Consider the following 24940-nt stretch of genomic DNA (forward strand, 5'->3'; position numbering starts at 1 on the left):
CTCATACTTTCTTCAGTTAATTTTATGACTCACAGAAAGTATAGCCACTACATATGAATCAGAATATACACATACCACTGGAAAGTAAATTTACGTAATACTCCATCTTGGAAAAAAAGGTCAATTTGTATACATTTTATTTTATTTTTAAATTTATTTCTCAGAGAGAGAGAGAGCAAGCAAGGTAAGTGAAAGGCAGAGGGAGAGGCAGACCCTTCATTGAGCAAGGAGCCTGAGGCAGGACTTGATCCCAGAACCCTAGAATCATGACCTGAGCTGAAGGCAGATGTCTAACCAACTGAGCCACCCAGACTTCCAGTAGTATACAACTTAAATGGGAGGGGTGACTCTAGTTAAGAACGTACTGTCTTACAGAAGGGAGCTGGACTGCATGGTCCCAAGGATACCATGGTCTAAGATATATAATTATACGATCTGTGTATCTTAGTGTGCTGACCGTTTATTTTATATTCTTCAGCAATCACACTGGATGACACTGAATTTTTTTTAAACAACAATAAAACAGGTTTTAAATTTTTTTTCCCTATTTTTGGAACCTGAACTCATGCTGTTCTTAGCATTGAGTAATTGAAGGAAGGAACATGTCTCTATTTTTCAGGTGTCCCTGGCAACATTTGGCATCTATTTCTTATTGGATGAAGGAAATATTTTAACAGCCACCAAAGTGTTTACATCTATGTCTTTGTTTAATATTTTGAGGCTTCCTTTGTTTGATTTACCAGTGGTGATCTCAGCCGTAGTCCAGGTACGTCCGAAATATGTTTAAACTAAGAATCATTCATCCACTGGAGTCTATGGTTTTACACATTTTCTCTCTTTCTTTTTTTCATTATTTATTTTGCTTTTTGTGGTAGTTTCACGCTGTTTTCAAAATTAATCTCCCTGCATTAAGGAGTAATAGAAAGCTTTAAAGAATGGAAGGAGACATGTCTTCTCTGCCTATGCTTTTTTCCTATCAAAATGACTTTTAAGTATCTCAATATAGGATATCGTTTTCTTTGCGAAGTGTTCATTTCTGTTATTTAGCTTTTTAAAACTGGTGTCAGATGCTGTGCCAGCAGAAGGCTCATTGTCTGTTTTCAGTTGAAAAATGTTTAGTGAGGTGCTGTGCGTGGAACTGGATATGAATGTTTTCCCAAGGTTCAGCAGCATTTCCTCTGCACTGAATGAATAAAGCAGGGAGACCCGTGCGTGGCTAATACGAGTCTGCCAACCAGCCTTGTATGAGGTATTTGGTTCAGCCTACCTTCACTGTAATCTCCAGTCTCTGGAGACGCTTGGAATACTATAATGAGGAGAAAGCTGCTAAAACCACAGGGAATATGAAGAAGTGAGTTCCTTGAATCCTCTGTCCTGCTATTTCCTGTTAAAATTTTTTGAATGTCTGGTTTGGATTGCCTGGTGTCTGCTGCTGATCCTTTTTCTCAAGTCTGAGTTCATAAACAAAGTGCAGCTTGGCTTATTAGAACCAGTTCTTTGATTAAGGACTTTGCCTTTAAAACTTTTATGTTATTTGAATAAATAGTAACTTATAGTTACTTCATGGTAACTATAATAGTAATAATGATATTAAATTGTATTAATTATATTGAAATTATAGTAGTAATAATAGCATATTATTTGAATAAAGAATTAATTAGGTAGGGAATACCAAATAATCCACCTTTGTTACAGGATACCTTTTTTGTTGTTGTCCTTTTACTAGTAATGACCAACAGAGGGCATAGAAGTACTGTTGATGTGATGCTTGTAACAACACTTGTTTTGTAGCGTTCTTCTTGTAAGAAAGATGCCATTCTTAGAGTAAGTTTTGTTTTGCTTTTGAAATTAGAATCTAGCTAAAGGTCTGGTATCTCAAAGTGTTCTCCAACTCCTAATGGTACACTTCTGCCTTCACTAAATAAATACAGAGAGCAATTATCAAGAGAAAGAAAGAGAAGGAAAGGAAAGAAAGAGAATGAGTCCTGCATACTACTATGATGCACTTGGTAAACAAACCATGGCCCAGTTACATCTTATTCACTAACAATAGATGTCTTCTAGCATTGAGTGAATAAAAATGCACTAGAGATTTCTTGTAAGTCAGTTTCAGGAAAACAAAATTGATCTTATTTTATCCTAATTGTAGCTAAGCACTTTTGTAACTATTTTACTGAAACTCGGTGTTATTATTGCCAAAGCTATTGTTTAATATTCAGAAGCTGAATTCATTCAACAATTCTGATGTTGTGTTTAAAAACTAATCTTTCTATAATTATTAATTAGTTATTATGTCTTTACTAGAGTGTTAAGGAGGAATTTTTGTTTCTTTTTTCTCATACCTTCCTGCATAAATGACATCTGTTTTGATCTTTGATTCTTGAAGCCGTTCTTTTCTTTCAGGAATGAAATTATTTATAAACATTAGAACAATTCAAGCTATGCTTGCTGAATATTTATATCACTGTCTTCAATTTGCATCGCAGATTTTTAATCATGCTGCAAGTCTTTCTAATTGAAGTTCTACTTGACCCCCAAATAAATTCCATCTGTGTTTATTTTGATAGACAAGAGTATCATTGGATCGTTTGGAAGACTTTCTCAACACTGAAGAGCTTCATCCTCAAAATATTGAAACAAACTATATAGGAGGTCAGTATTTCCTCTGCATTCAATATTTATTTGACTTCCAGGTTGAAAATCATTGACTCTACAATGCACCATTGTATTTATTGTTCTTCTCAGATCATGCCATTGGTTTTACAAATGCTTCCTTCTCCTGGGATAAAACAGGGGTTCCAGTACTAAAAAAGTAAGTCATAGTTTGGGAAAAATTAAAAACAAAATTTTTTTAGCATTTAATTCTATAGTGTTCCATATTTTTATTTCTTAGCATTTTTAAAGGAGAAGATGACAATATTAAATTAAAATTTACAAGGTTGTTATTTTTTTTTTAAACCTCTCAAGATACCTTCTATTTTTATGGATTTTTTTTCTTTAACTCTCTTGTTTTCTATTCATTTCCTCTGTTTCCACTGCAGCATTTGTTGTTTGTATTTTGGAAGGTTGGGTATTACTAGAATAATGTAGTATCATTTGAATAGCGGCAATCTCAAGGATGATCCTCAGTGCTCTGACTTATCTGGGAAAAAACCATTAAAAATGTAACAAGAACTTCCTGCATCATCTCTGTCCTTTTCTTGTCATGCAGCTTGAACATAAAGATTCCAGAAGGAGCTTTAGTGGCTGTTGTAGGGCCAGTGGGATCTGGAAAATCATCTGTGCTTTCTGCCATTCTGGGGGAAATGGAGAAACTTACAGGAGTTGTTCAAAGAAAGGTAAAGCCAACAATGCTTTCATTCCACATCTCCTAGTGTAATAGACTATGGCCAGCACATGGTTAGCATCAATAAGAATTTATCAAATCAAATTGAAGATGCAAGTATTTAATGGGCATTTCTAGTTTGTAGCAAACATTTCAATTTCCACAAAAAATTGATTAGCTCTGGATGGATTAGTAACAGCATTCTGTCCTCCAAATACTTTAGTGAATCATGTTTGAATGCTTATGGTAATTGTTTGATGATATTAACTGAATTGCAGCCAATTATAGAGAAACTAATATGATTTATATTTTAATTTGATTTGGTTTCTAATTATCATTCATTGCAAAGTTGCCTAAGTAATTACAGCCACATTTCTAAGAAGACTTATAGTTGCTCAGGGATAGGATCTCTGACCCAGAAAAAATATCAGAAAACCAGTAATATTATTTTTAAATACTTCTAAATTTCAGCCCTTGGACTATAGAGGACTACTCCAAGCCTTTTGTTCTGTTCTTAAAAGTGAATAGAAATAAGAATTCTACAAGTTCTTAATCAGCTGTTGTTTTTTTGAAACACTAGACTAATGAGTTTTTCCTTAGATTTAACTAGCTCTTAGGTAAACTACTAACCTAATCCCACCTCCTTTCTGACAAGATGGTAAAAATTCTATGGATGTTAGGCCAGTTTCTTCACAGTTTTATCCTTATCTTATCCTTATCTCTTTCCTGATTCCAATCCTCTAATGGTCAGTCCTTTTTTCTTTTCTCTTTTAGCATTACTGTTACTTATTTTAGAATCAACTATGGTATCTGGGACTTTTTCTGATAAGATTATAGGTAATGAATAACAGGACTTTTTCACCTTAGGTGTACTGTCTTTGTACCATTCTATTCTTCATAATGATTATAGTCAGTCATTTGTCTATAGTTGAAGATGACTGTAACTTCTCTTAGACCAGTGAGTATCCTTTAAAAATATGATTGTCCAATTGACGTTATTTTCGTTTATTGAGTGCCTTCAGCTATTTTTACCGAGCAATTATTGCACACATACTAGGTGGCTGACCTTAGTACCAGGGAAACAGGCATGAATATGATATACCCCATCTTTTTACAGTTTATAATCTAGTGAGGGGAATACTAAAATCAATTATGATAAATGTTTAAATCAGATATAAAAAAAATGAATCAAAGTATTAAAAAAAGCAACAAACTGAAGAGTTAGAAAAATTATTAGAGAGATGGTAGCCTTTCACTTGATCTTGAAAAATAATTAGGAATTGATCAAGATAAAAACAATATCAATTCTGGATTTCATCTAATGCATTAATGTCCAAAAACCTAGCCTGGCTCTTGGCACAGAGTCAGCTAGCTCCCTGTGAATTTTTATGGTTATTGTTATCTTTATTATGATTGTTAAAGCTCTCATGGTAAGATTTAAAGACTATTTCTGATGCCTTTGAGGGTTTGAAATTAAGAAACTGTTCATAGTGATGCAAAAAATCCTAACAATGCAGTTACTAGTCACAAGACAGAGAGGACACCCTTTGTGTATATTAAGCAAGAGTTGTGGAAGAGAGAGGATATTATCTGTCAGTGTAATGGACAGTTTCATCCTTCAGGAAGTTCTTTGGTCTGGAGCAATGGCAGGGTATGAGGTGTCACACTCTGAATTATTTCCCACCATTTTTTTTTTTTTTTTTTTTTTTTTTTTTTTTTTTTTTTTTTTAAGAGAGGGAGAGAAGGACAGGGGAGAGGCAGAAGGAGAGGAAGAGAGAGAATCTTGAGAATCTTAAGCAGATTCCTTGTCCAGTGTAGAGACCGTCTTAAGGCTCAGTCTCACAACCAGGAGATCATGACCCAAGCCGAAACCCTGAGTCAGATGCTTAACCAATTGGGCCACCCAGGCACCCCTAAAAACATTTTTAATCCTTAATTTATAACTGTCATTCTTATCCTCCCTAATTTAATAATAACAACAACAAAATTAAAACTTAGTATTTACAAGGTGCTTTCATGTTTTATCTTTCTGTTCTTCAGCGTTTCATGTGAGCATTTTTTTGAAGCATATCATATCACAACATTCAGCCTTCAGTCTCCTCGTTCTCAATATCAAAGGTTCACACCAGGCACCATTCATGCAGTTTTCAGTATTCAGTCCATCAGGAACATTAGAGATTGGAAGATAGTTTTTGAATTAGCAAAACTTCTATTATGGTTTCATTATCAAGAATAAAATGAAACAAAAACACATTTAACACATTGTCATTTGTATATGAAATTGAAGTAATAATTACTCTAAAAATTAAAGGAAAAATTTGTACCTCTGTGACAATGGATCAACTCTTCTTCAGCTCCATTCATACCAACACATCAAGTCTGTACTTCTCAATGTAGTATTTCGTTTCTGTTTTATATTTTGCACCATTTTTCCTGTTCTCCAGTCTTTCTTCTGTTGTTCTTCCTCTGTTCCCCTTATCTTGCTAAATATGTAAGTGTTCAAAATCTCTATCACTTGAGAATTGATTTAATACTATTTTAATAAAAGGTTATTCACTAGGTAAAGCAATTCAAGAGCAATTACTTTTGTGTTCAAAATCAAGTCAGGTCAGAATTATATTGTTTGGGATATGAATTAAAAGTTGATCTTTAAAGTATCTGAAGAAATCAAAAGGCTAATAGTTACATACATATCCATAGGGTCATAGGTCAAAAAGTACTTTAAGTGTCTTGTATTGTTATACAATGCACAGTAGTTAAAATAAATTCTCTAAAATCAATGTGTAGGTAGAGTCCATGGGGCAGACTGAAAGGTAAGACTCTAGTTCAAATACTGTAGGTCCTTTCTAAGAAAAGAAGGGTCACTTAAAAGGATATGTTATACCATAGAGTGCCATATATTCAGGAGTCATTTGAGTTATAAAATCATCAGAAAATGAGCTTAGGAACAGTGAGTATGTGGAAATAGAGATGTGCCACCCAAATACCCCATCTAGAAAGGGCTTGCCTCCCAGCCGTGGGAGTTCATGCAGCAAGTCAGCTCCTTCAGTGTTGGCCTGATGAGAACAGCCTGGCTGAGGCCACACAGCAGAAAGCCAGGCCAATTTACAGTAACATGGAACAGTTCTGATGGGTGATACTCTCTGTCTGTCTAGAGGGTTGGTCAAAGCTTTGTTGGATCTGGATTATGGTATGACTTCTTCATCCACCCAATCCTCCTACCCTTTTTCCTTCCCCCAGAACTGATCCCAAATAAAAAACTCACACTCCAGGCTCAGTGTTATGTACTGGACTGTGTTTCCCCCCAAATTCATGTGTTAAAGTCCTAATCCCAAGAATGTGACTGTATTTGGAGATAGAGTCTTTAAAGAGGTAATTAAGTTAAAATATAATAAGGTGGGCCTTAACCCAATATGACTGATGTTCTTAAGAGAAGAAGAAATTAAGACACATACACCCTCACAAAGGGAGGGCCATGTGGAGACTCAAGAAAAGACAGTCATCAGCAAGCAGAAGGAGATAGGCCTCAGAAGAAACCAACCTTGCTGACAACTTGTCAGACTTCCAATCTCCAGAACTGTGAGAAAAGAAATTTCTGTTGTTTAAAGCAAGCTAGTCTGTGGTCTCTTGTTACAGCAGCTGGAGCTAACTAATACACTCAGCCTCTACTTCCAGAAAACTCTACCAGAGGCAGATAACTTTGATAGAAACTACAGTGAAAACAAATAAGCACAAAGTAACTCATTTAAAGAGGCCTCTAACAAACATATATAAAATTAAAATGTCAAGAGGATATAGTTACATTTAAGAAATAACCTAGTTTTTTGTTTGTTTTTTTTTTTTTAAAGAAATTCAGTTTAAAGTTAAAGAAAGCAAAACCATGGACTGAATATGTTCCTTTAATGTGGTACATGCATCTTTTTCTTTTTCCTTGTTAGGAGCATCTCTTTTATTTCTTCCCTTTTTAGGGTTCTGTGGCTTATGTTGCCCAGCAGGCCTGGATTCAGAATTGCATTTTACAAGAAAACATTCTCTTTGGCTCCATCATGCAGAAGCAGTTTTATGAGCGAGTATTGGAAGCCTGTGCTCTCCTTCCTGATTTGGAGCAGTTACCAAATGGAGATCAAACTGAGATTGGAGAAAGAGTAAGGAAAATATAATTTATCATATGCAAGAATAAAACTCCATTCAGCCATGCTAATAAAATATTTATAGTCTTTTTCCTGAGGTCCTGGAGAGCCACACACAACTATAATTTTTTAAAAATCATTACAGAATTCCTATGAAAGAGATGGCAATATTAAGGACAAATAATTATCTGTAATTGACTATTTGGAAAACAGATTTAAAATCAGCAGGAAATTCTGTCGTTAGGATCCATGCGGGGGAATGAGAGCCCACCAACGGGATCCTCAGCACTTTGTTTTCGTTGCTGGCTCCCTGTCTAATGAGTGAATGATAGTTTTGTTTTTGTTATTGTTTTTTTCTCTGTGTCTCTTGTGCACAAAGTCAAGCCTAGGACAGCAGCAACAGAGTTCCAGTCTCCAGCAGTGGCTCCGAGGCCAGGTTCTAAAAAGGCTCAGGGACAATGCTGTCATCACTGTGCCTTCTCCATGTTGGCTCATTCTTGCTTAAGAGGATCTCGTTTCCCATCGTCTTTGTTCTATTTTATTTTCATTGCATTAATGAATAGTCATTACGCTATCCAGTGTTTTGGAGTTAAAACAAAACAAGATAGCGTGAGCCAAAGCATGAACCCCCGAGAGATTATCTCCGACCCGTGACTAAAATCTCCATTAATTAAACATGAATGCAAAAGCAGCCTCTGCCTGCGATTCATGTGTGCTGTGAAGATGAGGAAATAATCCTTGCCAAGTGCTTTGCATTTCTGAAAAGAGCGTCAGCGTAGCATTGTTAGGCATTTTTACCCCTGGCCCCCTGTTGTTTCTAGTTCTCTGATATAAATTGATAGAGAACAAAATTATAGCAAGTGCACATTTTAAAAATCTAGAATGAGGTAAAATTTACCTTTCAAGTAGACTTAGGTTGGCTTCGCTCATGGTCTGCTACTTTGCAGATATATTTTCTCAAGATATTAAACAGATTTAATTTTTTTCCCCACACCTTTGTTTTTATTCTGGTGTCTTCCTTGTCTGCAGGCAAAAATGGCTCCATAGCTAAAATTACACAGAAATGTGACTTCTTCAAACTTGTTAATATATATTGAATATTATGCTGATAAAGCCTATCTCTAATAATATGAAATAGTTGATAGTATGTAACTAAAAAGAATCTAAAGAAAAATTTCCAAAATATAAAGTATATATTTAATATAGGCATAAATACTATTGCCATTTATAACTTTTGCTTTTTATTATTAAATATCTCCCAATCTGATAATATGCTTTAAAATAAACATGTAATTGAATATTTCAAAAGGCAGTCTGCTTACAGCTATTTAGAATTTTCTTCACTTTCATTTATCTTTCCCTTTGGAATTCTTCAATCGACCACAATTACTTATTACTGTATTATATGCCTTTATTGTGCTGTGGGGTACACAACGGTGAGCAAGAGACTGTCACCCTGCTTTTTTCAGTGTAGTGGATCTCTGCCCATGAAATTATCAGCCGTCTTTATTAATACTTATTAATCATCAGACACAGTCTGTGTGCTGGGAGCGCAAGGATGAATTTAGCTCGTAGTCTTGTGAGGAAGACTGATGTGGGTGTAGCCGTTTCTGGCAATAGGATGGAGCACCGCCAGGACAGGGACAGAGGGGACGAGTCAGTTTACTTGGAACACTGGGTGGAAGATTGCTTTCAGAGAGGGCTTCCTGGAGTGAATAGCTTAGGAGTTGAAAAGGGGCTGTTTGAGCTCCCTAGCAGAGGAGACTAGCGTCTGCTAGTCTGGTTGGGAGGCTGCAGTCACGTGGGGACAGCATGGAAATACGAGTTAATACAAGAACATGAGTATTATACTAAGGAACTTGCTGTTGTTCATGGATGATGGCAGAGGAGATGTGGGCATTGTAGGTTTTTAAACAAGGTGATTACATAATCCCAGGCTATGCAATGACAAGGCAAGGGGTACGTTGGAGAGAGGAGTGATTGGGTGATAATAGCGAGGTTGATTGGATTGGGACTTGATGTTGGATTTGTTGTAAATATTTTACATTCATCTTATTAGATGTTCCTGACACACCCATGAGTTGGAGGCTGTTATAATCACACACACATTCATACACGCACAGGTATCCTATTACTTTATATATGTTTTCATGCCTGTCTCCCCTGCTAAACTGTGACCTCCTCATGATAGAGGCTCAGTTTCATTTATGTTTGAATGCCAAGGGTTGGTGTAGCACCCAGAATATAGTTCTACAAAGGAGGTATTTGTTGAGTAGGTGGAGGATGAGAAAAGCAAAAAAACAATGGCATTTTACAATTAGAGGTAACTGGCTAAGTTCTATGCTGCAAGGAGGGCTTTTAAGCTAGACCTGTAAACACTAAATATAAAATAAATCAAGTAAATTGGGCCTGACCCCATAATTCTCTGTATGTGGCTGTACATGTCAACTTTAATTCTCACACGGAATGATGTATATTCCTTATTCCTGCTTCTTATAGTTGTACTTTTGCCAACAAGACTTGTACTAATCTTCCTACAGAATAAAGTAGGACATGGTGATTACTGCTTTGGTAATTTAGCTATTATTACTCTCCATTTTCCATGTGTCAATTTAAAAATGATCACTGGTGTCAGTATATGGTTGGCAGCCAAAAGTTTTATTTAATATTTCAAAGGCATGACTTTTCAAAGTTAGGGAATTGGAAATTCTTTTCTCCTCAATTGTTAGCATCTACTCTTGAGAGTAAGCAGTTAACAGAAAGTGTATAGCTGTTAATTTGCACAAGTTAGTAGCACTTGGAAATTGGGGTTGGGGGCTAGGCCTTTGGATTTTCTGATAAAGAAAGGTTTGAGGGTTAATCTTGAATTGTTTTCTGTCCATGCTGCAGAAGAGAAATTGGACGTCACTGTGTGTGCTTTGAGATTTACACATTTGTGGTCTCGGTTTCTTCCTCCTCCTTCATTTTCAGGGTGTGAATATAAGCGGGGGCCAGAAGCACCGAGTAAGTCTGGCCAGAGCTGTGTACAGTGGGGCTGACATCTACCTCCTCGATGATCCCTTTGCTGCAGTTGACGTTCATGTTGGAAAGCAGCTTTTTGAGAAAGTGATTGGGTCCTCGGGGATTTTGAAAAACAAGGTAGCCATAGTGTCACTTAACGCTTTGGGGGGGAAAGGGAAGCATATTCTGCATACCACTGTGCCTCAATTCCAGCATTTTGTTCATTTGTTGAAGTAAAGTAGTGATATTTCATATGAAAAAGGGGATGTCATGTTGATCTTTTTATAGATAAATTTTAATGAATATTTTTTGAAGTTTCTTCTTCCAAGTTTATTATGTGATTGTTACCTTATAGAGTGATATCATACTCTAAGGAGATTTGTATGTCAAAATAAATTGGTTTTTGTTTACTTGATTTTTTAAAATGGTATTTTCATGCATAGTACTTGCATAAAAAAGTATTATTTTACTGATTTTTTTTTTACTTAAAATTATGGTATTACTAATATAGCAGTAATGATTCAGTTCTCTTGTGAAAGGACCAAGAAGGGAACTAATATTTACCAAGAACATAGCATGTCTGACACTAAATTAGTTCATTTAGTTCTTATAGCAAGTCTCTGAGTAGGTATTATCATTATTCCTGTTTTACCTATGAGGGAACTTGAGGCTCAAAATGATTTGATACAGGTTGCTTAGCTTAAGAACAGAGAGGTTTTTTTTTTTTTTTTTTTTTTTAAGACTTCATTCATTTATTTGACAGAGATCACAAGCAGGCAGAGAGGCAAGCAGAGAGAGATTGGGGGGAAGCAGTCTCCCCACTGAGCAGAGAGCCCAACTCGGGGCTCGATCCCAGGACCCTGAGATCATGATCTGAGCCAAAGGCAGTGGCTTAACCCACTGAGCCACCCAGGCACCTCAAGAACAACAGAGGTTTTAACAACATGTGGAATTGTTGACTCACTATGTTATATCCCTGAAACTAATGTAACATTGTGTGCAACTGTACTTTAATTAAAAAAAAAAAGAACAGCAGAGATTTTAACAAGTCTGTCTGACCACAAAGCCATACCCATTCCTTCATCGTACGCATTTATAGATTTGTTAATATAAGGCCCTCTGGCAAACATTAAATAAATGTATAAAATGTTAAAGTATATATCTAAGTGAATAATAGATAAATGTCTTTACTTATTAAAATGAGCCCAAGATAAAAACTTCTGGTTCAATCTTATGTGAATGTGTACAATAATATAGAAAGGCTTGAAAAGAAATACTATGAATTATGACTGCAATCAAATACTTTATTGTGATGCTATAGGACCTTTAAAAAGCACAAATAACAGATGAGAAATTTTTAAATTTGTTATGAAATTGATTCATTTTTAATGAATGAAGAATACTTGAACCAGATGGTAAAAACACTTGCAATCTTTTGTTTGTCTGTTTTTTGTCTAACAGCATATAGTCATTCATTGCAAAATAGCCATATGCTGCCTTAAACTGGTACCTACTCACAATTACACTCTGAACTAGTAAACAAACAAACAAACAACCCTGTATCTTTCTTTAAAATAAAGTATTTTTACCTTTTCTTTTTTTAACCCAAGGAATAAAACACTATGTTTTTCAGACTCGTATTTTAGTGACACACAACCTCACACTTCTGCCAGAGATGGATCTGATTGTTGTAATGGAGAGTGGCAGAGTTGCACACATGGGAACGTACCACGAGCTGCTGTCTAAAACCAGAAACCTCACAAATTTGCTTCAGGCCTTTAGTGAACAAGAAAAAGGTAAGACCCAGTGAAAAATAAGCCTTTGAAACAATATGCCTAGCCATCCTGAAAGTCCGTTAATTATGTGATTTCTTACAGTGCATTTTTCTTCACTCATCCTGCTTAAGTTATCCCGCTTAATTTATTTCTTTAGAAAAGAAACATACGTGGGAACACATCATCTAAAAAATAACCTCCTTTATGATTTTTTAAGCAAAATGTTATGCCCCAAGATCTGTTTGTTCATCTATGAAATGAGAGATTAGATGATTTATAAGCTCTACAGTGGGTCTAGAATATAATGGGTCTAAACATTCTACTTTCTTTAAAATTAAGAACAGGGAGCATAAATCCATGTCAAGTAAGTAATAAATATTTTAAACATTATTGCATGCCAAGGAGGAGAAATGAACAAACAGAAAAGGAATCTGAGGAAAGACAAAGGGGAATGATACTTGTCTAACTTTTATGAGATAACAATGGACTTTACTTACTAATTTTTGCTACTATGCTCCTACTCCTACCATTCTAAATTAAGATTATAAATGTTTATGTAAATAGTTTGATCCTTACCTAATTAAGACACAGGGATGTTTAAAGTCAAGTATTAGCTTAATATTCTAAAGGTCAGTTATTTCCCATCTTTGAAAGCGTAGCGGGACCTGGGTGACTCAGTCAGTTAAGCATCTGCCTTTGGCTCAGGTCATGATCCCAGAGTCCTGGGATCAAGCCCTGCATTGCATCAGGCTCCCTGCTTAGCAGGGAGTCTGCTTCTCCCTCTCCCTCTGCTGCTCGCCCTGTTTGTGCTCCCTCGCTGTCTCTCTGTCACAAATGAAATGGAGTGAAATGAAATGAAAGGAAGTGTAATGTGCATCATCATTTTTTCCAAATACAGATGCTTTCTCGGATAGACCTCTATAATTCTTGTCCTATAACTTCCCAGAATACCATTGAGAAATGACTATAAAATCAGTTAAAATCAGTTAACTTCAGGGTAACAGAAGAAATATAGAGCTTTATCTCAGTATTTCCTATATGAACTCATATGCACTGATCACTTTACACTGTACATAGTTATGAAAGTCATGAAAATATGAAACCAGTTTATAACGAGATCAGTCATTGAAAATATGAAACCAGTTTATAATGGAATCAGTACAGTTCATTATTTGAATATCATGGAATCAAAAAAACAACGCTTTTGTTGATGTGTTTCTTTTTTGAACATAAATAATCTACTTTAGTTATATACTACTGTTTTTTATATTTCTTGTCTTTATCTTGTCTTTATTCCTTTCTCAAATTCAAATATTTTGTTTGTAGATGCATTCAGAGATTTCTGATGCATCATTAGGTGGCTATGGTCATTCTTAATAAAAGAAACACCTTCTCTTCTCTTAATGGCTAGCAATTTTGGAAATGATCTCTTGCGTTCTTGGCCAGACTAAGTAAAAATTCATGCTTACAGTATGTATAGGAAAGAGAGGACTGTGAGCATCTCTTAGGATGAAAATGTGGTCTGTCGTTTTTCTGTATTCTCAGCACTTAGGTAATCTCATGCTAGGCACATTATCGGTCCTTGGTAGCTGTTGAACAAGTGAATATGCCGGAAGTATGTCTGCTCAGGAGTTAATGGGATGATTTGGAATGCTATAAGCCAGTATCTTTTTCATGTAGCCATTTATTTTAAAGGTCACATGAAATACAAGTTGCATTACTTTGGAGAATGTAGCTCGAAAAACAGGCAACGCATTAGTTTTATGTTCAATATTTAGTTTACCATAAAATATAAACAGTGTGTCTTTTGAAAGTTGTGGAACTTGCTCTTGTTTAAAACCGCAGTTTTGAAAACAAGGTTCATGCATTCTCTTTTATTTCTATATACCTTCTTACGTACATGAGTCCTCTATGGTAACAAATGGAAAGCAGTATTATTCTTGAAGTTGGGCTGACATTAATAGATGTTACTCCCTCTATCAGAAATTTGCCTGAGTTAGAAAAATGCAAATTGAACGGTTTTTTTCCTAATGACTTCACTATTGTGTCTTTTCTCTTAAAATTCAGGAAGGTGATGAGTAGAGATAATTTTTATACTAAAAATATAATATATTTTTGAAAAATAAGATTTCTGGGATTTTTATTTTTTTGGATGCTGAATAAAAAAGAAATGTAAAGGTCTTTTAAAGGCAACCATAAAATTACACATGTCGATACTGGATGTTAGATAGGTATTTGTAAAAGGTCAGCCCTGTATAGTGTAATCCCTTAGGGGCCACACAGAGCAAGGCAGAAGGAGATTTTCATGATAAAAATCACCTCACTAAACAATAGCTTCAAACCAGATAACATTCAGTGTCAAGTTCTTTTTTATTTTTTAAACCATTTATTTATTTATTTATTTATGAATGAGAGAGTGTTCATGAATACCAGCTGGGCAGGGGGAGGAGGAGGAGCAGAGAGAGAGGGACAAGTTGAGTCTGCACTGAGCCCAGAGCCTGGAGCCCAGAGACCTACACAGAGCTCTCCATCTCACAACCCTGAGATCCTGACGTGAGCTGAGATCAAGAGTCAGACGCTTTACTGACTGAGCTACCCACATGCCCCCAGGATCAAGTTCTTACAATGCTGCCCTTAGACCCGGACCAGCATGACTCAGTACTATAGTGTGTGCTTTAGAGAGTCCCTGTTCTTGCCTTTTTTAGCTGGCTCTGTAGTCAAGAGCCCAAGGGTTTGTGCCTGTCAGGATCCTCTTCCAAACGTCTACTTTTTGAGCATTCCAGGTATTTGGGATTCCAGAATTCTCTGCCCAAATGACATAAACTTGCTCCTCAGTCGTGTCTTCCCAAAGCCCGGCTAATCTACTGGCCTTTGCCGCTCTTTGACCCGAGGAATTTTTTCTTTCTTGGAGGGGTGGGTTAGGGTGAACAAAGCTGGGACAGATGGGCTGAGGTGTCCATAGACATAGTGTGGGATGGGGTCAGGGTGGGAGAGAAGGGGGCAGGGGCCTTAACCAGGACCACCTCACCTAGGACTGTCATGTTTCCAAGGAGCTCTTAGGGTTCCGAACACTCTTACATAGACTTTAGCATTCAGGTGGTTGGGAAGCTGTATTGGTCAGGATAAGCCATAGAACTTATTAATGATAAGTTGGCTGGTTCCAACTGTTACTGTTAAATAATTAGGACGATGGTATGTGGGGCCTTCATTTTTATTCTTGCCCTGTTACCCACCTATGTGAGGCACAGGCCTGTTTCTATGCAGCATTTCTTTTTCTTATTTGTGTATGTAGTAGGGAAAACTCAAATTTTATCTGAGAACATTTTTGTTGGGATTTAGAAGCAAAGGGTTCCCTGGACAGGGAATGGAATTTGAGACGTATGATCCCCACTTCTAAAACACCCTGTGATCTATCATTTATATATTTTATCTTCTTTGATCTTGAGTCTGTTCAAGAATATTTATAAAAGTTACACAATCCTTCCATTTTAAAATTCGCGTTAACTTAGGTGACACCAGAGGGGAGCAACAGGAAGCACAATCTTGTGGGAAAACACTCTGGGCCAAGTTTACGTTGCCGCAGGCTCTAGTTCTGATTCTGAATAACTAAGTGAGTCTTCATAGGATGACTTAACACCTCTGGTTCTTCCCATTTATGAAAAATGGGACTTGAACTAAGTCTTTTTTCCTCCTGGTGGCTGATGTGGAATTGCACAAAGCACATTTCTATCATTCCCTTGCCCTCAAAACTGCTTATGACTTAACCACTTTTACTTCTTTTCCTGTCTTCCTCACCTTCACTATTAGGGTTAATAACAGATAACTTAGAAAAAAGTAGTTTTTATAGTACAATTCGGGTTTGGATACATGAGGTCTCAAAGACTCCATCCAGCTTGGACAAGTCTACAAATCTCAACTTAAGGGAATATTATATTAGAGAATCAATCAGAGATGAGAAGAAAGGTCAATGAAAAAAGATATGAGACCTGATGATAAATTTACATATTAATAGGTTTAGTGTAGGCTACTTCTTACCCACACTAATAATCCTGGTGATAGCTAGGACGTCATGGATAGTAAGTCAATATATTCACAACTTTTGCCTTTGCTTAATCTTCCCAGAAACCTCCCGAGACCACATGGTCATGATTTTACAGAGATCAGATATCTTGTACAAGTTAAGACAGATTGTAAGTGGCAGACTTTGAATCCAATACTACCTCTGTTTCATGCCAGAGGCCAGCCAAACTCTTAAACTTTGTATTAAACATGTAGAACAAGTACATTAACTTGGCGTGAAGAGACAGGAAGGAGTGTGTGTCTTAGCTCACTCTTGTTTGCTCTGTCTTTGTCTCTCTCCCTTTTACTCGGTCTCTTTAATGACTGTTGGTTTCAGGCAAGTCACTTATCCTGCATTTTATTTTTCCCTTGCAAAATATGGAGAAGCTTAACTACATTCTTTATTTTGTAAGCTCATTTGGTACTCAAAATTATGTATGTGAAAGCACTTTATAAATTGTAAATATATAAATTTTAAGATGATTATTATAAACTATAGAAATGAAAACATGCCTTAGGCAGGAGGGGCTGAAATAGCTCCAGATCAACTTTTCATTCTGTGAGACATGGAATACTGTGAGACATGGAATTTTCTAGAAATAAGAAAAAACAGAATTCATATATGAGATTGTAGAAATTCCCAAGAACAGTTCCTTTGTTTTAAAGATGAGAAGTCTGAAATTCAAGGAGTTTAAGTATTCTACTGTAAGGAAAAAAAGACAAAACTCAGCCAAGCTCTGAGGTGTTTCCCATCAAATTCACAAGCGATAACTTGAACCTCACTCTTGTAGTTCTAGATGTGAGACCTTGGTTTGGGTGACCTGCTTAACTTCTCTGTGCCTCAGTCTTTTTTCTCTAGAATAAAGGGATAATTATAGTATCTTCCACATAGGAATTTGTTATTAGTATTTGTGACATTAGAAAGAACATGACAGAGATTTGGGGAATTTACCATTGTGTTTCAGTAGTAATCTTCATAATAATCACAATTGTCTATAAGGCTTCATTAAATTGCATTTTTCTTTTAAAGACTAGAGTCAGGTTCCTCTTGGGCAAATACCTGGCCCCTCAGTGGAAGTCCAAAACAAGTTAGCACTCCTCTCTAATGTCCAAAAAAAGAATTTCTGTAGGCTTTTTCATTATGAAATCTTAGTTTTAGAAGATGTGAGAAGATACTTCAGGTGAAGGGAAAATAATGGGAAAAATGAGAGGGCTCCCTGTATACCTGTGGACCCAGAACTCCCAAATTTCCCCAACTGATTTAATCATTCATCATTTATTTTATGCATTGTTTGCCTATATGTATATAAAAGCACTCACCATCTTCCTCTCCAGCTCATGCTTTAAAGCGAGTCAGTGTAATCAACTCCAGAACTATACTGAAAGACCAAATCTTGGAGCAAAATGATAGGTGAGTATTAGCATAATAAGAGGCTCAATGGGATTACAAATAATTAATTACAATCCTTTTAGCATTTAAAATGCTCCCTTTATAAAGGATCTACACATTACAATGGCTACTAAATGTACTTAGTGGTCTCCAAATTTTAAACTCTCAGTTAGATGGATGCCCCTAAGGTTTTAAGAGAGATGGATGTGATTTAGTTTGGGAAATACATGCTCATTAGACTCTCATTAACTTCTAGACAAATTCTAGCAGCAGAATTGTGTGTGTGTGTGTGTGTGTGTGTGTGTGTGTGTGTGTGTATGTGTGTGCGGGCGCGCGCGTGAGCCTGCGGGTACTATCCCCAACTCATAACATTTGTACCCACTGCTGATGTGAATGTGAAAATAAGCTTTAGACGTTGAGAATTCTGCAATGGACTGGTATAGTTATCAGGCCAGGATATATGACCTAGAAATAGGGACTAGGTGTAGGAATCGGAGAATCTGTTAAATGAAGCAAGAGAAAGGAAGGAAAGCCGTGAGGAAGGGAGGAAGTGAGGGAGGAAGGGGGGGGGTGGCAGGGGGGGGGTATGCAGGGGAGGAGGGAGGGAGGAAATGAAAGGAAGACGGAAGAAAGTGAGAGAAGTAAAAATAATAAAACATGAACCCCGATTGTATTTTGTTATATTATACTTACTTTTTTCAAAAGTGATTAAAATGAACAGTAATTAAAACAAATTACCCTAATCCGTTACTTGCCTCAATATACCCCCAGTCATTGCAAATGGGAGACTGAAAGAAAAAAAAAAGAAATAGTAGGAATACACTGATTAAGAAGGTGGTGCCAGAATTACAAGGAGCAGCCACTCACCAGAATTGCTAAAATGGAGAATTGGGGTGGATTATAATAAAGAAGCAAGCATTTAGAGATCCATTGGCTCAGAATTTTGTAGCTTGGACCTTGAATTAAAAAATGGGCCTCGAATTTATTTATTTATTTTGAAAAGAGTGGATATTCCTAAAGATGTGTGGATGATGTGGATGCTGCTGGTTTGAGTTCTGCCTCTGCATCAGATTCAGCTGAGTCAACAGATCAACTAACTCGTTCTCCCAGAGACCCATGTGACTTGCTCACCCACCTTTTGCAGGTCTTTGCTCAAATATTACCTTATCGATGAAGACTGGGTTTGGCCACTCTGGTTTTTTTTTGTTTTGTTTTTTTAGTTTTTTATTATTATTTATTTTATTCTTTTCTTTTTAATTTTATTTTATTTTGTTTTATTTCTTTTCAGTGTTCCAAAATTCCTTGTTTTAGCTGTTCCATTTTATCACAATACTTCCCAACTCCTTCCAGGCTTATTTTTTTCCCCTATAATTCTTATTAATTTTCAGTATACTGCAAAATTATTCCCTTTTATTTTATCTTTTACTTCCAGTTTTAAGCTTTATAGCAGCCTAAATTTTTGTCCATTTGTTCGTTGCTTTACTGCTACCTAAATAACAAGTTTCAACTAAACACTGAATAAAAAGCTGTGTTTTATGTTATTATAACATATAAGCTGATGTTCAAGAAATAATTGTTGAATGGATGAATAAGTAACTGAATTCTGAAAGAACACTCAAGGGTCTTTTCTTTTTTTTTTTTTTTTTAAGATTTTATTTATTTATTTGACAGAGAGAGATCACAAGCAGGCAGAGAGAGAGGCAGGCAGAGAGAGAGGGGGGAAGCAGGCTCCCTGCTGAGCAGAGAGCCCAATGCGGGACTCAATCCCAGGACCCTGAGATCATGACCTGAGCCTAAGGCAGCGGCTCAACCCACTGAGCCACCCAGGTGCCCCAAGGGTCTTTTGATCCATTATTTATTCTACTTTATTTTTTTTACATTATGACAATGCCTTTCATTTAAATGAGTGTTAGTTTTTAAGGATTCCCCAGAGAAGTGAATCTAGAAGCATTGAAACAGACTTTGAAATTCATGTGCTATAGGATCTACATATGTCTGATCATTAGGAGAATTTTCAGTTGTGTATAGTTTCACCATGCCGTCAATATGTAAGTTGTTAAAAATCTTAAAACTTAAAAATCAGTAAGTATTGTTGTTAACTTAATCATGCTCTTCTCTCTATAATAAATCAGTTGTCCTTATTTATAAAATCATTGTCAGTCATAATACCTAAATTGAACCCCTTGAAGTTTTTGTGAATCACTTTTGGGAAGTTTCTGCTTGAAAGAGGACTCCCAATCCCTATAAAAATTTATTTACAGAATTGATTTCTAAACATTTCTTAAGTTGTGGAGGCTCAGACTGAAGCCAGCATTCTGAAACTTACTTCTCCAATGATTAGTAGGCTGGGGAGATCGCCTCCATTCCAATATGTTACATTCTTCTCAACACAACAAGCTTCAAGCTTACTCTTTAATAACTGAGATAAAAATGTTGATTGGCAGTCCATGAATTCCCCCATGCTCATCTTTTCTTATTTGTCACCAGAGTATTTAAATCATTTTTTTATCTTGTGTTTGAGAGACCAGAGACCTATTTTTTCCAAAATATGTGCATGTTTGGTTACTTCTTGTGTATTTCCTGGTTTATTATTTTCTGTGCTACTTCTCATTCTAGCTTTAATTTTTTTAATCTGCTTCACTGTTTGGTAAGATAATATTACATCTAGAAAACTGTCCTGAATTTTTAACCTAACTTTCTAGTTTTTGGATTTGTCCAGTTTCCATCTCATGCAGCATTAAGATAGACAAGGGACTGGAAGATACACACGGGCAGGAACTTTACTTCAGTTAGAGACTCTCTACAGTGGGATGTTAGAGATGCTCTACAATGGGATGTACTGAGAGATAGAATGCAGTGAGTCATCATGGGAAAGTTAGGTATTTCATGGGGAAAGTGGCTAACTGCCTATAGGAAAAGGGTGACAAGGCAGTTGGACTAAATAAATGTCTGAAATTTACGACTTAAAATTACTTTATGACACGTTCGTTCAGTTCTATAATAGGGACTAAAATAATATGAAATGTTTCTACATTTTACTTCTCACTTCCTGGTTTAAATTTACATGGTACACATTAATTACTTTATTTTTTAAAATTTTTATTAATGTCTTCCTTGAATAAAGTGAATCAGGCTTGTGATCTCAGTATCTAGACTGCCCCCTTCTGTCTTTCATGTCAGACTCTTTTAATCACTTTAATCCTCCCATCCATATTCCGTACTTTGCAGCTGCTTGCTCAGTTCAGGGATAATGGTTTCAGTATGTTAATTTTATATCTTTTATACAAAAATATGCAGACGGGTATTGTGCCAACTTTCCTGAGGGTTTCTGAAGGACAACACAAGACTCATTTTTAAAACTTCTCTACTAGCATAAAATAATTTGCTCTTTTAAAATTCAGATGGAACCTCTTATTCACTACAAAGTTTCCAGAACCAAATGCAGTATTTTTGTGGAAAAAGAATCAATAACATTATAGTTTGCAAAAGCAATGCCCTCCTGTATAGTGTCCAATAAATTCTTTGTCTTTGTTAGTTGTGTCTAATTAGGATGCTTTAATTCCCTTTTAACAGTTGGGTTTCATAGCATTTTATATCCAACTACATTAAGAATTAATTTTTTGGCTTGACACCAATGCTGAATTTGCTTATCCAAACAGAAGCCATGCCAAGGGCTTGAAGGATGATGACAGTAATTAACCCAAATCATATACCAGGAACTGTTCCAATGAAAGTGTCTGTTAAATAGTGTATCTTTTCCTGATGGTGAAGCTGATTCTACAAAGGCCGTGTATTGCAACCTCCCACAGAATGTTTCTTGACACTAGTGCCAGAGATAGAAAGGGAAGAGCCACTGGAGTGATCAAATGAAATCTTTCTTATTTTGGTAAATAAAATGGAAAACATGGAGAAATGGAGGAAATTAAACTCAGTTCAGTATTTCCAGAGGTCACTTTGATCTAGGTATATCAAATGACTTGAAACTTAGCATGCCACATGCTCCTGTGTCCCTTCAAGGCACGATGAGAGAGATGTGTAAAAGAATGACAATTACAGCAAAAACGTGGGGAAAATCTACAGCAAGTATAACTACTGAATTTGTTAAATGGATCTTAATATAGTAAAATGAAAAATATAATGTACTTATAGAATAATATTTTAAGTTCTTTGCATGCTGGGTTACAGAGACCATATACAAAATTGTTTAAAAGTTAAAGAATGGTTTTAGAACATGTATATTATGATACTACACACGTAGAGAAAAGACTATGGCAGTATTCTTTAGCATCTTTTTTTTCCCTCCTCCTTTGGCATTACTTTTCTTCATCCTGTTAGGCATTTTCCAAATGTTTTTCCAATAAAAAACAGTTCTAGAGGAATTGACAGATACCTGGTGATTGGTTAAAAAGGCGCCAAGATTGAGACAGAGGAAGTGTTTGTGGCCCTTACAAAGCCAGAGAAAGCTTTAAAGGAGGTTGGGAAATATCTGGTTCAATTTAGGGTGGTATACAGATAAACAGCAAAGCAGTGAGGTAAGCATTTTACTGGAACTCAAGGGAGAGGTATGGACTAGAACAATCAATTTGAGAGTCACCCACGAAGAAGGAGGTCACTGAAACTGAGTGAATGAGATTACTCAGAAGAGTGTGGAGCATATAAAGGAAATAGAGTTGGTGCTTGAACAGTGTGAGGGTTTAGGGCATCAGTTCCTTACGTAGCTGGAAATCTGAGTATAACTTTTGACTTTGCAGAAGCTTAGCTACTAATAGCCGTAGTTGACCCGAAGCCTTATTGATAGCAAACAGTCAATTAATGTGTATTTTATATGTTACATGTATTATATACCATATTCTTACAGTAAAGTGAGCTAGAGAAAATAGAATCTTAATAAGAAAATCAAAAAGGAAATAAAATACATTTACAGTACCCTATATAAATTTATTGAAAAAAATCTGCCTGTAAGTGGACCTGCGCAGTTCAAGCCTGTGCTGTTCAAGGATTCACTGTCATGACTAGAACTGATTCTGAAGAGATGTAAACATTAAAGAGAAGACAGGGAAAGGAGCCTAAAGAGAAACTCACGGAGGGCCAGAGAGGTGTGAGAAAATACAAATGCACAGTGGTAGGGAAATTAAAGGGAACATTCCTTTAACAAAGAGTGGTCAATGATTTTCAAATGTCATGAAGAATTAAAGTGAAATATTTTTTAAGGTATCCCCTGGATATAACAATAAGTGTTTTACTCATTTCATCAGGACACCATTGAAGGAAACACTTCCAGCCAGAAAGTGGAAGGAGACAAAGTTGTTTAGCAGAAAAATGTTTGGCTCTAAAAGGAAGGCAAGAAGTTGGATAGTAACTGACTTAGGGACACAGAGTTGAGAGTAGTTATCTTTTTTGTGGTGATGGTATTAGCTTTAAGATGAGAAGAATGTGTTTTTCTCTATGGGGTGATGGGAAAAAGTCGGTGTAGGGAGGAGAAGGTGAAGGTTAGAAAAATTGGGAACAACTCAGGGTTTCTTAGATTTGCCTTAAGATGAGAATCCCTTGGATCATTTGTTTGAAAGACAGTTTTTAGTGGGGGAAATCCTGTAATCTGTTTTTCTTTTTTTTTTTTTTTTTTTTAAGATTTTATTTATTTATTTATTTAAGAGAGAGACAGTGAGCGAGAACATGAGCGAGGGGAAAGTCAGAGGGAGAAGCAGACTCCCCATGGAGCTGGGAGCCTGATATGGGACTCGATCCTGGGACTCCAGGATCATGACCTGAGCCGAAGGCAGTCGTCCAACCAACTGAGCCACCCAGGTGCCCTGTACTCTGTTTTTCTAGCAAGTACCACCATCAAGTGACTCCTTGACAGGACAGTGTAGAGACACTATAGTTAATAAATGTGTTTTGAGGAAATAGGACAGAATGGGATTCAGATCATATGGTTATTCTTAGATAGGAGGAAAGAATTTCCTTTTTTTTTCTATAGAAGAGAATTAGACAAGGCTATGTAGAGATGCATATAAATGTAGAGATTTGTTGGCCGACTTTCCTGTCTGCCCTTACTTTCTCCATCAAGTAGGATGTGGGGCACCTTCTGAGACTCATGCAAGAATTTCTAGGCACTGTTGAGAGCCCAGGTAGAGGGAAGACGCTAATTCATGGTGGAACCAATTCACAGAGCTGCATGATTTTTTTTGAAGCAAGTGTGATGAAGACTAACATGTGAGTTCTAACATGGAGTTTTAATGGAAAGAAAGCAGAGTCTGAGAGTTCAGAATATTACCGTAGTTTGGATAATACTATAATCATGGAGTACAGGCCAGATAATGAAGGCAAAAGAAAGAGGTAATAGGTTTTCTTGGGACTGAGATTTTCCTGGAATATTGGGTAGTCAGTGCTAAAATCAGGAATATCTGGAAACCAGGATCATCAATCATCTGAGAACAAGGATTTAGAAGCTGGAAGTCTAGACGAACTAAACCCAAATGTAGTGAGAGTTGTTGATTGTACAACTTAGAAATAGAAGGGGTGGAGCGCCTGGGTGGCTCAGTGGGTTAAGCCTCTGCGTTGGGCTCGGGTCATGATCCCAGGGTCCTGGGATCGAGCCCCGCATCGGGCTCTCTGCTCAGCGGGGAGCCTGCTTCCCCCTCTCTCTCTCTGTCTCTGCCTCTCTGCCTACTTGTGATCTCTCTCTCTGTCAAATAGTAAATAAAATCTTAAAAAAAAAGAAAGAAAGAAAGAAAGAAAGAAAGAAAGAAAGAAAGAAAGAAAGAAAGAAAGAAAACGAAATAGAAGGGGTTATGGCCAGAGGTTGAAACTTTAAAGTTGGGCTTTCTGAGGTGGGTTAGCTCCTGGTATTCATGGCTTGAAGTCCTTACAGTTGATGGTCAAAGCAGAATGCAGATGAAGGACCGGGAAGTAGGAAGGTCATGAGATTGAAAAGACATTGAGTTTAATAAGCTGTCTGTGTAAACTATGACATCACCCAGGAGGATGGCAGAACAAAGTAGGATGATGATGAGCCTGATTCCAGTCTTATTATTTATTTGCTTGTTTATTTATTTTAGAAAGAGAAAGAAAGAGTACATGAGCTGGGGGAGGAACAGAGGGAGAGGAACAAGCAGACTCTACACTGAGCACAGAGCCCACTGTGGGGCTTGAGTCCTTGGCCCTGAGATCATGAACTGAGCCAAAATCAAGAGTTAGATGCTCAATGAACTGAGCTACCTAGGAGCCCCCTTTTTTAATTTATTTTTATTTATTTTTTCCC

At 36.6% G+C, this 24940-nt stretch overlaps 1 protein-coding gene across 9 annotated transcripts in view; it reads left to right on the forward strand.

Moving 5' to 3' along the window:
- LOC116595781 (canalicular multispecific organic anion transporter 1-like) overlaps positions 1-24940 on the forward strand; it is an 89848-nt gene that overhangs the window by 36734 nt on the left and 28174 nt on the right. For 8 of the 9 annotated variants that reach the window (XM_032352544.1, XM_032352573.1, XM_032352554.1 and 5 more), the window contains 8 exons: positions 620-766; positions 2568-2652; positions 2746-2812; positions 3212-3338; positions 7294-7470; positions 10426-10593; positions 12089-12251; positions 17625-17700. In XM_032352544.1, coding sequence (XP_032208435.1) covers positions 620-766; positions 2568-2652; positions 2746-2812; positions 3212-3338; positions 7294-7470; positions 10426-10593; positions 12089-12251; positions 17625-17700 — 1010 coding nt within the window. The remainder of the gene's footprint in view (positions 1-619; positions 767-2567; positions 2653-2745; positions 2813-3211; positions 3339-7293; positions 7471-10425; positions 10594-12088; positions 12252-17624; positions 17701-24940) is intronic. The other variant, XM_032352564.1, reaches the window with a different exon arrangement.

Source organism: Mustela erminea, chromosome 1, assembly GCF_009829155.1.
Source record: "Mustela erminea isolate mMusErm1 chromosome 1, mMusErm1.Pri, whole genome shotgun sequence".
In the NCBI taxonomy this organism is placed as follows: domain Eukaryota; kingdom Metazoa; phylum Chordata; class Mammalia; order Carnivora; family Mustelidae; genus Mustela; species Mustela erminea.